We start from the raw sequence: 15,717 nt of genomic DNA on the forward strand, positions 1-15,717 counted from the left end.
AGGCAATTATGAGGAATTTTCATTTGCTTTTTCATGTATGGTTTCTTCAACGTTGTTTTGTGTTTGTCTTTTGCTAGCTATGTCCTTGTCCCTCCAGTAATACCGGTAGCATCTTTTCACTACTCTGTCCTTTTACCTTGCTGGTGCCTGGGCGGCTGGGCCTGGGCAGTCTGTTTTCTCTGATGTCATGGGGGTGGCTCCTTGACTGTCTTCCCACCAGATCTGAGACTTTGTTTTCCTTGATGCCACTGTGGCAGCCTGAGTGTTCTGTGTTACGTGACCTAGAGGAGTTGGGGAGCAGGGGAGGCCACAAGGGAAGCCTAGCGGAGGCACCACACAGACTTTCTTAGACGACCAAGGTTTTGGTGAATGCTCCAGGAAATTCTTAGTCGGGGTTCATTCCCCAGCAGGGGGTTTGGCTCATTACCCCTCTTGCCTAGAGTCCCATTCCTATTGGGAGATTCGCCACCCACTGTTTGTTTCCCGTGGACCAGGGTTGATTACATAGTCAGAAGGGGGATGGGATGAAAGGGTGCCCACACAATTTTCTTCTCCATACTTGAGGGTTTTCGTGAGAATGGTCAGGATTGGGGCTGATGCACTGGCTCTGACCGGCATACCATTCCTGTGTGGTCCTGGGGTGGTGCGCCAGGAGCCAGCCAGGCCTCCCCGCCTCCCAACTCTTCTTTCTTTCCTGGCTTGCCAGTTTTATACCTTCCCTGTGGCACAGATTTTTGATGACTTTGTGTTTTTTTTGCTTCTTTTGCTAAAAATTGAGGGAAGGAGATTCTTTGACATTGTTTCAACCCCTCTTATCCAAGGGATTTTTTTTAAAATGCAAATCTAATGATGTCCTCCCTGCTTGAACCCCCCAGTGGCTCCGCATAGATCTCAGGGAAAGTCCAGACACTACCCTGCAGGGCCCCTGCTGACCACCCACAGCTCAGCACTCACCACTCCTAAGCCTGTTCAGTCCTGTGACTTTCCCGGAGTCCCTGGAGCTCTGCCCTCCTCCCTCTTCCAGCCGTTGGTGTGCCCCCACCTCTCCTGGGTGTGCCCCCACCTCTCCTGGGTGTGCCCCCACCTCTCCTGGGTGTGCCCCCACCTCTCCTGGGTGTGCCCCCACCTCTCCTGGGTGTGCAGCCTCAGCCCTGGCTGCTCCCTCTGCTCGTCTTTGCCCAGCATTAACTCGGCCTTCAGGTCTTTGCTTAGCTCCTACCTTCCAGTGAAGACTCCACCACTCCCTCTCCTTCCCCCGCAGTTCACCCTACAGCCTGCATCCCATCCCCCTCCTCAGGTCCTGATTCTCTGTCACAGCAAGGACCACCTTGTGATGTGTTCCGTCTCAGGCTCATCTTCTGTGCTTACTGGTTTTGGCATCTTCTTTGGGGACATCAGCTCCCCAGGGCAGGGCTGTGGCCAAGCTGGTCTCTGGTTTGGCTGAGTGCCCCCTGCAGTGTCAAGCACGAGAAAAATGCATCTTTATATAGTTAAATGCTTTCCCATGACATGGAAAACTTTTTCTGAGCATTATTTTGAATAAACATTTAACATTCTACAGTATAGATATATTTACTTACCCATTCCTCTGAGGTTGAATATTTTTTCACGATCATTAAAAAAATACTGACATAAATCTTTTAAGGCTGTTTTATACATGTGGTCAGATCGCCCTCCAGAAAGGTTGTGTTTGATGGGCTTTAGGTTTTTTGTTTGTTTTTTAAGAGAGAGAAAAACAGTTTCCCAAGTACATTATACAGTTTAAAGGAGACACCTCCTCCACCACAGAATGGAAGTCGTCTTGGCTACTCTAGAGGTTAGGGAGAAGAGAACAGATGGCTGGAGTGAGGCCCTCCCCCTGCCCCCACCACATTGAGCTCCCCTAAAAGGCTGCTTTCTTGAGGGCAGGAGCCTGGCCGCCTGGGTGCCTGACACCCTCGCAGGCAGTGAGGCACCTCCCTAGAGAAACGAGTGGGGAGTCTCTGCTTGCCGATGATTAGAAGCTCACTGTAGCAGCTTTGTTTTTTATGAGCCTAAACATCCTCTTCATGTTTAAGGATTTGACTAATTTTTAACCTCAGTAGCAAAGAGCTTATTTAAAGCCGTTTAAGTGATCATATCTCTAAGGCTTTGTCTTACGTTAACTTTAACAAATACTGCTTCTTTAGACACAGCTGCCCTTTACTTTCTGAACCCAGAACTTTTCTTACCCTTTTTATAGACGTGTATTCCTGAGGTTTGAGAGTAGGTAAGAGAATTTCAGCCCTGTCACCAGTATGCAGCATATTGACTTTGAAAACTGTGTGACAAAATAGGAAAAGCTCAGGTCATTTATCTTTCCATTGTTATATCACGAAATGAGAAGACATATGGCAAGAGGAGACAGGAGCAAGATTGCGTATGTGCAGATCCCTCAAATAGTGCATAGTTATTATGATTTTAAAATTCATAAACATTTCACTGATTCTGGTTATCTCAGTTCTTAGATGGTTCAGAGTTTGACCTTTATTTTATCCACTTTAAAAGCATATTCAATTCTGTTGGCAGTGTTCTTTCTGTATAGTTACCAGTCACACAGTTGTCTGTCAAGTTACCATTTCTGTTGCATTTCTCTTTGAAAATAGGATGCTCAGTGGCAGCTTATCTTATGTTTGGTAACAAAAATTATCCCCCTCCTTTTACAGATGCAAGTAATAACAGAGTTAAAAACAGAGCAAGATCCTAACTGCTCTGAGCCTGATGCAGAAGGAGTGAGCCCGCCTCCTGTGGAATCTCAGACGCCGATGGACGCAGACAAGCAGGCCATTTATAGGTAGCTCTCGAGACATGGCGCGGTGGGACTTTAAGGGGAACGAAGAGAATAGAAGACGTTGTTAACTGCAACACTAGAGCTGTTAACTGGAGTCCCTGGGTGGTGCAAATGGTAACACACTTGGCTGCTGACCGAAAGATTGGAGGTACCAGCCCACCCAGAGGCACCTCGGAAGAAAGACCTGGTGATCTACATCTGAAAAATCAGCCATTGAAAACCCTATGGAGCACAGTTCTTCTCTGACACACATGGGGTCACCATGAGTTGGAGTCGACTCGATAGCAACTAGGAAAGAAAGCTATTAACTAGGCAGGAGTGGTAAGGGACTGTTATGTGATAACTGTGCTTGGATAAAAATTTGCTCAGAGCAGATATTATCTCTAATTTTTTTTTTTTTTAAGTTTTGGAATATAAATCTGTATTTTAGATAACACTGTGAAAAAGAAATCTTCAGGCCTGGATTGTTTTACTGAAGAATTCCACCAAACATGTAAAGAATACTAAAACAGCAAGTTAGCACAACCTCCTCCAGAAAAGAGAAGAGGAGGGAGCTCCCAACTCATTTTATGAACCCAATGTCTCTTGGATACTAAAACCAGGCAGACAGTACAAAAAAAGACAACCATAGACAAATATCACTCATGAACATAGTCATAAAGATCCTCAATAAAATATTAACAAATGAAATCCAAGAATATATAACAAGATAATACATGAGAACAAATGGAGTTTATCCCAGGAATGCAAAGCTGGTTCGGTCCTTGAAAATCAGTCAGTGATTTTATCAGTTGGTACAGAAAAGTCTTTGAAAGTTCAACATCCAGTTGTATTAAAAACTGTCAACAAAGTAGTAATAGAAGGGAGCTTTCTTCACTTGTTAAATGACACCTACAAAAACCAAAGCTAACATCATACTTAGTGGTGAAAGCCTGATTGCTTTCCCCCTGAGAAATGGGGGCATTGCTGATCAATAAATAGGTAGAAGACAATCTAGGCAATACATGCTGTGGGTACTGCTGGCTGTTTGGGAAGAAAGGATGGTGATAGCCTTACCTCATTGTGCTCACAAAAATGAATTCCAGTTAGATTCAAGACCTAAATGTTTATAAGATTAAAAGTATATAAGTGATCTGAAGAAGATAAATACACACAACTCTGAGTTGCGGAGGCATTCTTAAATTAAAAAAAAAAAAAAAAACCAACAAAAAATACTGATGAATTTAAGTAACTCAAAACAAGCAAAAAACAACTAAGAAAAGCAAAAAACAAAGCCCACCACTTTTATAAGACAAAATACCATAAAACAAGTTAAAAGACAAGTGACGACAGACTGGGAGGAAAACTGAGTAACAAACAACATATTAACACTCTGAATGTTTAACGGTCAGTAAGAGAAGAGAAGCAGCCCCAAGTAAGAGTGGACTAAGGATAGCAATAGGCAAGCCCTTGAAGAGAGCATTGAATGATGAAGCTCATGAAAAAACCCAGAAGTGAGATCCATTTTTTGGCCATCAGCACGCCCAGAGTTAAGATGAGTCACAGCAGTGCTGGCCAGAGTACATTCCTTTTCGGAGAGCAATTTGGCCCTCTAAGAAATTTTATAATATTCCTGCAGTTGTTTCTGGGTGTATCTCCCAGCAGGTAATTGCATATATACGTATGCTAAGGCTCTCGGCATAATATACACATAAATATTGTAGATGTTAAGAGTAGGGAGAGGCTGCCCTGCTGACACTTTCATACTGTGGTGTACCATGCAGCAGTAGAGAACGACAGACTTCTGGGAACTGATATGGTCAAACTCTTAAGCAGTACTGACTGCATAATTTATGGGACCCAGTGCAAAAAGAAAATGCGGGACTCCTTGTGCAAAAAGTATGAAGAATTTTAAGATGACATTAAACCAGGTGTGGGGCTCTGTGCAACTGCCCAGGTCCTGTACTCTTGAAGCCAGCCCTGCTTCTATGACGCATTTGGAAGAGCAAAGCAAAGTATGGAACCATGTGAGTCTACAGTGTTCTCTGGAGGGGAATACACTCCAAGGTATTAACAGTGATCACCTTTAGGGGAGAAGAGAGGATTGGGGGGGGAGTGCAGAGTGGTATCCCAGAGGACTTATGCTTAATCTGTATGGTCTTAATTTTTTGCAAGAGGATTGTATTCTTTTATTTGTGTAATTGATAATAAATACCAGAGATACTACTTCATACCCACTAGGATGGCTGTTATCAAAAGGACAGAAAATAACAAGTGTTGGCAAGGTTGTGGAGAAACTGGAGCCCACCAACACTGCTGGTGGGAATGTAAAACAGTGCAACCGCTTTGGAAAACAGTCTGGCAGTTCCTCAAAACGTTAAACATATGATCCAGCAATTCTTGTAGGTATAAACTAGAGATGATTGAAAACATATGTCCACACAAAGACTTGTACATGCATGTTGATAGCACTGTTCATAGTAACCACAACGTGGACCAAATATTCACCAGCAGGAGAATGGATAAATAAAATGTGCTATGTGCATGCAATGGACTATTATCTGGCAATAAAAAGGAATGTTATAATGTGGATGAACCTTGAAAACATGCCGAGTGAAAGAAGACAGACACACAAGACCACATATTGTATGATTCCATTTATATGAAAATATCCAGAATAGGGAAATCTATAGAGACAGACAGTTGATTAGCGGTTGCCTGGGCCAGGAGGAATGGGAAGACTGGCGTTCACGGCTCAGAGGTACAGGGTTTCTTTTTGGGATGATGCAAATGTTCTGGAATTAGACAGTGGTGGTGATTGCCCAACTCTGGGAACATACTGAAATCCCTGGACTTGTACACTTTGAACGGGCGAATTATACGGTATGCAAGTTTTATCTCAACAGGGCTGTCGAGTAAAACTATAAACATGTACATGCATATGTGTATTCACATGTACTGGAATGTTCTCGCGGAAAGGCGAAACATTCGTTCTTTCTTCTCCTCCCCACCCCCAGGCACCCCCTGTTCCCACTGTTAGCTTTGTTGTTTGAAAAATGCGAGCAGTCTACCCAGGGCTCCGAAGGCACAACTTCGGCCAGTTTTGATGTGGATATTGAAAACTTCGTAAGGAAGCAAGAGAAGGAAGGAAAACCGTTCTTTTGTGAAGATCCGGAAACTGACAATTTAGTAAGTAAAGGAAATGTTTTATTTTTTATTTCTTCTACACTTTAAAACCTGCTCATGAAATTTGAGACTTTTCGTTAGACTTCAGATGGTAGTTCTCTAGAAGGAAGAATGGTGCTGTTGCTGTGCAGTTTACGGGATCGAGGGTAACCGGACTGTCTCAAGTCTTCCCACTCTCTCTAGTTACCCTGCCTTTAATATGCAAATGAAGTGATGCATGCCTCCTTCCCAGGTGGACTCTGGGAAATCCATCTCCCCCCTGAACTCCTAAAGGTTTGTTGGGGCTGGGTGCCACAGGCCCTGCCTCCCTCTTGTCATGTCTGTGACAAACTAGGCTTATCCCTAGACCTGGACACAAAACTGTGATTTATTCTCCGAGAGAGCACACTGGCTCTAGGTGGCCCCTGTATATGGGGGTTGACGAAGCTTTCCTGAAGACTTGGGGGCAGGAGGGTGCTCAGCGTAACTGAGCATGCGCGGGCACTGAGCAGGAGGTGGCTGGCAGTGCTCTCCAGAGGAAACAGAAGATTCTTGAAAGTTAGATCATGATGCCCTTCACAGGAGCCGTCCCCTTGGTCAGCCGCACAGCGCAGCACAGTGAGCCCCTTGTCTGGAGGCGCCAGCTTACATCGGGCTCTACCTGGTGTGACCGTGTGTCCTCCTCCAGGTCAACACCCTTGACAACATGAGGAGCCACGTTAGGCTCCTTCACCAGCTTGCCTCTGAGGGCCTTCCTTAGTAGTCCTCAGTCAAAATCTTAGCCAGGGCCCTTATCAGCAGAGAAATGTCAGAAAATCTCATGCATGTATTCTAAAACCCCACAGCATTTGTCAGGTCATTAGGGATGGAAGGGCGGAGAGTGTTTCCCGATAGCAGTATGTCTTAAGGCCACTGGGAAGTCACAAACCCGTTGCCATCACGTCAAGTCCAACTCATCGTGACCCTATAGAGGGAAGAGGCTCTTGTCAGGTGTGGGTGTAATGGCAGAGTGGTAGCGTGTTGTTCCCACTTAGCAACATTGTAAAACTTCTGTTATTAAACACTGTTACTGTTAACAGTGTTACTCTTACGAACGACTTTGAAGTTTTCATAAAATCTAAGTTGCGTTTACTTTGTGGCAATTTAGGATGTAAAATATTTTTTGTCTTCAATAGATGAATGATTTAGTTGTGATTAATAAGAGACATAACTGATAGTAACAGAGTAAAATTATCATAGACGACAAGCGTGCACAAGGTGCCCCGTGACAGCGAGAGTGGGTGAGCAGCATGGAGTGGGGGAGGGTGTCTAGATCCTGAGTACAATTTAAACACAAAACAACCTGAACTTACACATTGGCATAGTAAATATGCTGATTTTGTTTCATTTTATGATTCATTTTCCACAATAGTTGATCTGACCATTCGTTATTTAGGAATTCACACTGGGAATTAAAAACAAGCAGCTGTGGCCCTGCCCCTGTCTACGCTCTTCATGTTATGCTCTGTGAGACCTTGTGACAAGTGTAGACCCGTTAGGTGTAGGGGGTTTTGTGCCTTTCTCTAAGGAAACTTTTAAATATTTATTATTAAACTTTTAAGTATTTATTTTAAAAATATTTATTAAATATTTAATCTGCTTTATTGGGACTATAAGCAGGAGTTTGGTTTATTTTGACTTGTAGGGATTGGCACGTCTGCTTTAAACAATTACTAGTTCTCCCCCCAACTCTGGGTAAAATGGGAGAAGAGCTTCAAGGCCCTTGGGACCAGGTGGAACAGGGCTCTACCCTTCTTAGCAGGAGGCTGTGGAGCCACAAAAAGGTCTGCAGTTGGGAAGGGGGCTTGTGGTGACACAGTCACTGTCTGCTCATGTCGTTCTTACCACCACTCCCCACCCTGCACAGCCAGAGCTCACAGAGACCAAGTGGGTGCTCCCTGCGGGCTCCTTTTTCAGCGCTGTACCTGTCCCAGCATGCTAATCCACACCACACCCCAGAAGGTGGCAACAGACTGACCCCTGGTTATAGAGAAGGAAACAAGAGCAGAGCGAGGCCGCATAACTTGTCCAAGGCATTGGATCTGGGGTGGAGCTGGGCTCGAGCCTAGGGCTTCATCCCTGACCTTTGAGTAGCGTGTTTCCAGCACGCCAGACGGGGCCACATGCAGGTGTATGCAAACGAGGAACCAGACCACATGTTGGCTTGTCTGATCTTAGATGTCACTCTACATCTGTTGGTGGCAGTGAAGAGGGCATGGCTGTGTAGATTTCAGCTAAGAATAGTGATGTGGAGGTAATGTAACCCGGATAATACTGTATTTTTCTTGTCTGAAAGTCTTCATTTTCTCTGCTTCCAGATGGTAAAAGCAATCCAGGTTTTGCGTATTCATCTTCTCGAGCTGGAAAAGGTTAATGAACTCTGCAAAGATTTCTGCAGCCGATACATTGCTTGTCTAAAAACGAAAATGAACAGTGAAACTCTGTTGAGTGGAGAACCCGGAAGTCCATATTCCCCTGTACAATCCCAGGTATTTATGTTTCGGGTCTGCCCTGCTTCCCAGTTACTGTAGCTCTGATTCCTGGGACCGGCAGCCATGCAGCTATAAGAAATAATGCAGAGAGATCCCGTGTACTCTTTACCCAGTTTCCCCCAAAAGTCACATCTTGCAAAACTGTAGTCAGTGTCATACCAGGATATCGATGGTGACACCGTCACAGAGCAGTTGCATCCTCACAGGATGCCTCTCGTTGCCCTTTTACGGCCACATCCACTTCCCTTCTGTCTCCCCCTCCTTAGTCCCTGGGCCACTGTCTCATCTCCTTTTCTATAATGTTGTCCTTTCAAGAGCTTTATATAAATGGAATCATACAGTATGTGACCTTTTGAGATTGGCTTTTTCGCTCAGCTTAATTCTCTGGAGATCCATCTCGGTCATTTTCGTGTATCAATAGTTCCTTCCTTTTTATTGCTGAGTAGTAGTCTGTGGTGTGGATGGACCATAGTTTGTTTAACATTCACTTATTGAAGGACGTCTAGGTAGTTTGCAGTTTATGGACTGTTAGAAATAAAGCTGCTATGAACGTACATCATGGTTGCATGTTCAACTTTGTAAGAAACTGCCTGGCTGTTTTCCAGAGAGTCAGCACCATTACACATCCCACCAGCAATGTCTGTCTGACCCAGTTCCTCCACAGCCTTGTCAGCATTTGTGTTATAGCCGTTCTGATGGTGTGTAGTGAGCTCTCACTGTGGTTTTAATATGCATTTCCCTGGTGGCTAATGATGTTGAACATCCTTTTATATGCTCTTTTGCCATCTGTATCTCCTTTTTTGGTGAAATGTCTGTTCATGTCTTTTGCCCATTTTCTAATTGGATTGCTTATTTTTTTTTGCTGTTAAATTTTGACAGTTTTTTGTATAATCTAGATTATTAGTCATTTGTTGGATATATGGTTTGCAGGGAGTCCCTGGGAGGTAGGTGCAAACAGTTAATGTGCTCGAGTACCAACTGTAAAGTTGGAGGTTCAAGTCTACCAAGAAGGGCCTTGGAAGAAAGGCCTGGAGGCCTACTTCTGAAAAATCAGCCCTTGAAAACCCTGTGAAGCACAATTCTACTCTGACAAACATGGGGTTACAATGAGTTGGAGTCAACTAGGCAGCAGCTAATTTTATGGCTTGTGAATATTTCCTCCAAGCCTATGCGTGTCTTTTCATCCTCTTAACAGGGTCTTTCACATAGCAGATGTTTTTTATTTTGATAAAATCCAATTTATCAACTTTTCCTTTCCTGAATTGTGCTTTCATTGTCAAGAATTCTTTCTCTAACGCTAGATCCCAAAGATTTTCTCCTGTGTTTATTTTCTAAAAGTTTTATAGTTTCACATTTAAATCCGTGATCTATTTTGGGTTAATTTTTGTAGGAAAGTGTGAGGTTTAGGTTGAGGTTCATTTTTTTGTCTTTGACTGTCCATTTGCTCCAGTACCATTTGTTGAAAAAGCTATCCTTCCTCCATTGAATTGCTTTTGCACCTTTGTTAAAAATAAATTTGGCTTATGACATTTCTGATCAGCATCTGATCTCTTAAATCTACATGATATTGCAAAAACTCAACTACAAAAAGACAAATAAACCAATTAAAAAATGGGCAAAAGATAGGAATAGACGCTTCACTAAAGGAGACATTCAGGTAGGAAAAGTTCACGATCATTAGCCATTAGAGAAATGCAGATCAAAACTACAAAGAGATTTCATCTCACTCCAACAAGGCTGGCATTAATCCAAAAAACACAAAATAATAAATGTTGGAGAGGCTGTGGAGAGATTGGAACACTTATACACTGCTGGTGGGAATGTAAAATGGTACAACCACTTTGGAATAGATTTGGCACTTCCTTAAAAAGCTAGAAATAGAGCTACCATACGATCCAGCAATCCCACTCCTTGGAATATATCCCAGAAAAATAATAAGAACCTTTTTTACACGAACAGATATATGCACACCCTTGTTTATTGCAGCACTGTTTACAATAGCAAAAACATGGACGCAACCAAGGTGCCCATCAATGGATGAATGGATAAATAAATTATGGTATATTCACACAATGGAATACTACGCATCAATAAAGAACAGTGAGGAATCTGTGAAACATTTCATAACATGGAGGAACCTGGAAGGCATTACGCTGAGTGAAATTAGTCAGTTGGAAAAGGACAAATATTGTTTAAGACCACTATTATAAGAACTTGAGAAATAGTTTAAACCGAGAAGAAAACATTCTTTTGTGGTTAAGGGTTGGGGAGCTGGGAGAGGGGCATTCACTAATTAGACAGTAGTAGATAAGAACTACTTTAGGTGAAGGGAAAGACAGCACACAGTACAGGGGAAGTCAGCGCAACTGGACTAAACCAAAAGCAAAGAAGTTTCCAGAATAAAGTGAATGCTTTGAAGGCTAGCGTAGCAGGGGCAGGGGTCTGGGGACCATGGTTTCAGGGGACATCTAAGTCAACTGGCATAATAAAATCTATTAAGAAAACATTCTGCATCCCACTTTGAAGAGTGGCATCTGGGGTCTTAAATGCTAGCAAGCAGCCATCTAAGATGCATCAATTGGTCTCAACCCACTTGGATCAAAGGAGAATGAAGAACCCCAAGGACATAAGGTGATTACAAGCCCAAAAGACAGAAAGGGCCACATGAACCAGTGACTACATCAGCCTGAGACCAAAAGAACTAGATGGTGCCTGGCTACAACCAATGACTGCCCTGACAGGGAACACAACAGAGAACCCCTGAGGGAGCAGGAGAGCAGTGAGATGCAGACCCCAAATTCTCATAAAAAGACCAGACTTAATGGTCTGACTGAGACTAGAAGGACCCCGGTGGTCATGGCCCCCAGACCTTCTGTTGGCCCAGGACAGGAACCATTCCTGAAGCCAACTCTTCAGACCTGGATTGGACTGGACAATGGGTTGGAGAGGGATGCTGGTGAGGAGTGAGCTTCTTGGATCAGGTGGACACTTGAGACTATGTTGGCATCTCCTGCCTGGAGGGGAGATGAGAGGTGAGGGGTTAGAAGCTGGCGAAATGGACACGACAAGAGAGGTGGAGGGAGAGAGTGGGTTGTCTCATTAGGGGGAGAGTAATTGGGAGTGTGTACCAAGGTGTATAAGGGTTTTTGTGTGAGAGGCTGACTTGATTTGTAAACTTTCACTTAAAGCACAATAAATATTATAAAAAAAATAAATTTGGCTTGTTTGTGGGGTCTACTCTGGTTTCTCATTTCTGTTCCATTGACCTGTGTGTCTGTCCCTCTGCTAATACCATACAGTCTTGATTGTTGTACCTATATAATAAGTCTTCAAGTTGGGTGGACTGATTCCTCCCACTTATTTTTTATTTTCAAAATTGTTTTAGCTGTTTTGTTTTTCAAAATTGTTTTCCTTTGTCTTTCCATATAAGTTTTAGAATAGTCTTGCTTATATTTACAAAAATATCTCTGGGATTTAGGAATTGCATTAACCCTGTATATCAATTTGGGAAGAATTGATGTCTTTATTGTGTTGTCTTATAATTCATGAACATGGTATGTCTCTCCATGTATTTAGATCTCTGATTTCTTTCATTAGTATTTTCTGGTTTTCATCATATAAGTCTGCATGTGTGTTTTTGAGATTTATAGCTAAGTATTTCATTTTTTTTTTGAGTGATTGAAAATGGTATTGTATTTTAAATTTCAGTTTCCAAGTGTTCATTGGACATGATATACAATAATTGTACATAGAAATCATTTTTATATATTTGTCTTGTATTCTGTGACCTTGCTGAACTCATTTATTCTAGTAATTTATTTGTAGATTCCTTGGAATTTTCTACCTAGATAAACATGTCATCTGCAAATAGGGACATTTTCATTTCTTCCTTTCTGATCTGTATGCTTCCTGTTTCCTTTTATTGCCTTATTTCACTGGCTAGAACATTCAGTACTATGTTGAGTAAGAGTGCTAAGTCGAGATCCTTCCCTAGCTCCATATCTTAGGGGGAAGACATTCAGTCTTTCACCATTAATTATGATGTTTTTGTAGGTGCTCTTTTCAAATGCAGGAAGTTCCTTTCTATTCCTATTTTTCTGAGAGTTTTTTTTTTTTGTCATAAATGGGTGTTGAAGTTTGCCAAGTGCTTTTTTTGCATTGATTGATACGATCGTGTGATTTTTCTTCTTTAACTTGTTAACATTGCTTGATTTTTTTTTTTTTTTCGGTTTTGAATCAGCCTTATATTCCTGGAGTAGGCTCCACCTGGTCATGGTATGGAGCCCTGGTGGCACAGTGATTAAGAGCTTGGCAGCTAACTAAAAGTTCAGCAGTTCAAATCCACCAGCTGCTCCGTGGAAATGCTATAGGGCAGTTCTACTCTCTCCTGTAGGGTTGCTATGAGTCGGAATCGACTCAGTGGCAACAGGTTTGGTTTTTTTTTGGTTTGGTCATGGTACATAATTCTTTTTATGTATTACTGAGTTCTATTTTTTTATTTGTTAATATTTTATTGAACATTTTTGTATCTAATTTATGAGGTATATTGGTCTGTAGTTTTCTTTTTTGTATTGTCTTTGTCTGGTTTTGGCATCAGGTCATATTAGCTTCACAAAATGAATTAGAAAGTATTCCCTCCTCTTCTGTTTTTTGGAAGCAATTAATGTTAATTCTTCTTTAAACATTTGGTAGAATTTCCCAGTGAAACTATCTGGGCATGGAGATTTCTTTTGGGGTAGCTTTTAAATTACGAATTCAATTTTCTTATTAGTTATAGGGATAGTCAAATTTTTTCATATTGCATGAATTATGGTAGTTTATGTTTTTCAAGAAATTGGTCCATTGTATCTAAGATATCAAATTTATGTGTATAGAGTTGTTCTTACTATTTCCCTTCTTATCCTTTTGATGTCTGCAGGATCTGTAGTGATATCTCCTGTGTCATTCCTGATACTGGTAATTTGTGTCTTATCTTTTTCTCTGTCAGTCTTAGGGGAGAGGCGTATTATTTTTATTGACCTTTTCAAAGAGCCAACTCTTTGTTTTGTTGATTTTCTCTGTTTTCAGTCTCATCAGTTTCTGCTCTTTATTATTTTCTTCCTTCCTTCTTACTTTGGGTTCATTTACTCTTTTTTTTCCCCCTAGGTTCTTCATGAGGGAGTTAAGATCGTTGATTTGAATGGCTTAACTTTTAATATGACCAAATTAATGTAGCTGATTTAAAACATAGCTATCAAAACTCAAACATCCAGCATGATGTTGTGGCCAGCAGAGTACTCATGTCCAGTTACAGCATTTAAGCGTTTAACCGCTCAGAGTGCCTGCAGTGTGCCAGGCCTCTGCTGATTGCCCCCTCCCCCAGCAGTAACAATAAATAGATGACTCAAGCCCGTTTGGGCCTAACTTAAGGTGGGTAGAGTCTCCAGTGTTAAATTTACAAACACCGACATGGAGCTTGCTGCAGGCCAGGCCCTGTTTCAGCCTCTCCACCGATGTGAACATGTAGGTGGTCCACATGTGGGCACGACACGCGGTAGAGGGGAGGGCAGATACAAAGGGCCGGGACAGTGGGAATGACCTTCCAGATCTGGTGGCTTTTGGTTGCCTCCCGAGCCTTTGAATGTGCTCAGTGGTTGTCTTTACCCCGCCTGTAAAGGAAGATGTGGTTCATGAGAATTCCAGAGTCCCTGGAGCCAAATCTAATGAAAAAGGTGGCTGATCAAATTGGGCAGTTTTGGTCAGATAGCAGCATCTTCATGGTTACATCTCCCAGGCTTTGAGATGTTCTTACCATGGTGATGAAGTAAGAGATAATCTTTTGAAAGCCACATCACAAACTAACCTTTTAGTATTGACTGTTGCGTTTAATACACAGTGAAGTTTGCATCTCTCCATTTTCATATCTGCAATGTATGCTTTATGATGAATGTTACCTTTTCTTTATTAATGACATCATCATGTCCCTTACTTTGAAGTTTAAGCCTGGGTTTTCTTTAGTCTAATAACGACTTGTATTTGCGTGCTCCACCTTACAGCAGATCCCGAGTGCCATCACGGGTACGCTCAGCCCCCAGGGCATCGTGGTGCCCGCGTCCGCCCTGCAGCAGGGAAACGTAACCATGGCAACAGTGGCAGGTATGTATGAAAAAAAAGTAGACAGCTTTTCCTTGAGTTTTTGCAGGAAAAAGTCCTTTCCCTTAGAACTAAGAAGTGCATGAACATAATTTTTAGTTGCTGCCTTGATCTTCAGTTCCTGATATAGCAGTACCAGAATCCCAGACTCTTTGAGTGCCTGTTTCTTGTTAATTTTCCCTAACAAATATTTTATGCCCGTTGTTTTTTCTTACCAAAGAAATGTTGAGGGGAGGAGGTTTTATGGAAGAGTGGAAAGTATATAGCAAAAACCAATTGTAATTTTCAAATTACGTCTTTTAGTTGTGCTGGTAATAGCCCCTGGAAAATCTCAAGCTGTGTCATTCACTGATGTGATGGCCCTCACGTAAAACTGCAGTCTTAGTATTCCAATTGTTGTTAACACTTAAAGAGCACGGCCCAGGGAGAGATACTCCGTGGGATTCCAGGCTGTCCCTGTGGTTTGGAATATTTGTGTTGTGTCTTTATCTCCTGAGCCACCTCTCATCTTGGGTGGGCTCACCTCCCCAGCCCCAAAAGTGTGCTGGGGTTCCTCTGCCAAAATGATCAAGAAACGGGGACTCTGTGAAGGAGGGGGAGGAAGAAATGGGGTGGCAACGCTGGAGAGAGGTGTGCCTGGCTGAGGGGTCTGCCTGGGGTAGCTGAGATACTGGGTAAGAAAGCATGGGCTCTTAGAGGGCTTGGCCAAAGGCGCTGGACAAAAAATGCTTTTATTATAATTATCTTTTCCGATCAGCTGGACTTTCTTCTTCCTGTGGAGTTTCCCTTTTTGCTATTATGTTTTTTTAATGTAAATTTCTGTCCCTCCTTCCATCCCTCATTTCATTTTCATGGTGGTTTTATATTTGCAACGTTCTAGATGCACCAGGGAGCCCTGGTGATGCAGCAGTTAAGAGCTCGACTGCTAAGCACAAGATTGGCAGTTCGAATCCACCAGCTGCTCTCTGGAACCCTATGGAGCAGTTCTACTCTGTCCTATAGCGTCGCTATGTGTCGGAATCAACTCGATGGCGACGGGTTAATGGGTAGATGCACCAGCTCTCAGCTGCCATTGAGTTGATTCTGACTCCTAGCCACCCT

The 15,717-nt window shown here is 42.6% G+C and overlaps 1 protein-coding gene across 6 annotated transcripts in view; it reads left to right on the forward strand.

Annotated features, from left to right (window-relative positions):
• The window catches only part of PKNOX1 (PBX/knotted 1 homeobox 1), a 79,722-nt gene that overhangs the window by 35,989 nt on the left and 28,016 nt on the right, over positions 1–15,717 (forward strand). For 5 of the 6 annotated variants that reach the window (XM_049874959.1, XM_049874961.1, XM_049874956.1 and 2 more), the window contains exons 3-6: positions 2,685–2,812; positions 5,806–5,977; positions 8,311–8,481; positions 14,520–14,619. In XM_049874959.1, the coding sequence (XP_049730916.1) occupies positions 2,685–2,812; positions 5,806–5,977; positions 8,311–8,481; positions 14,520–14,619 (571 nt within the window). The remainder of the gene's footprint in view (positions 1–2,684; positions 2,813–5,805; positions 5,978–8,310; positions 8,482–14,519; positions 14,620–15,717) is intronic. The other variant, XM_049874960.1, reaches the window with a different exon arrangement.

This window comes from Elephas maximus, chromosome 2 (assembly GCF_024166365.1).
Source record: "Elephas maximus indicus isolate mEleMax1 chromosome 2, mEleMax1 primary haplotype, whole genome shotgun sequence".
Taxonomy (NCBI): domain Eukaryota; kingdom Metazoa; phylum Chordata; class Mammalia; order Proboscidea; family Elephantidae; genus Elephas; species Elephas maximus.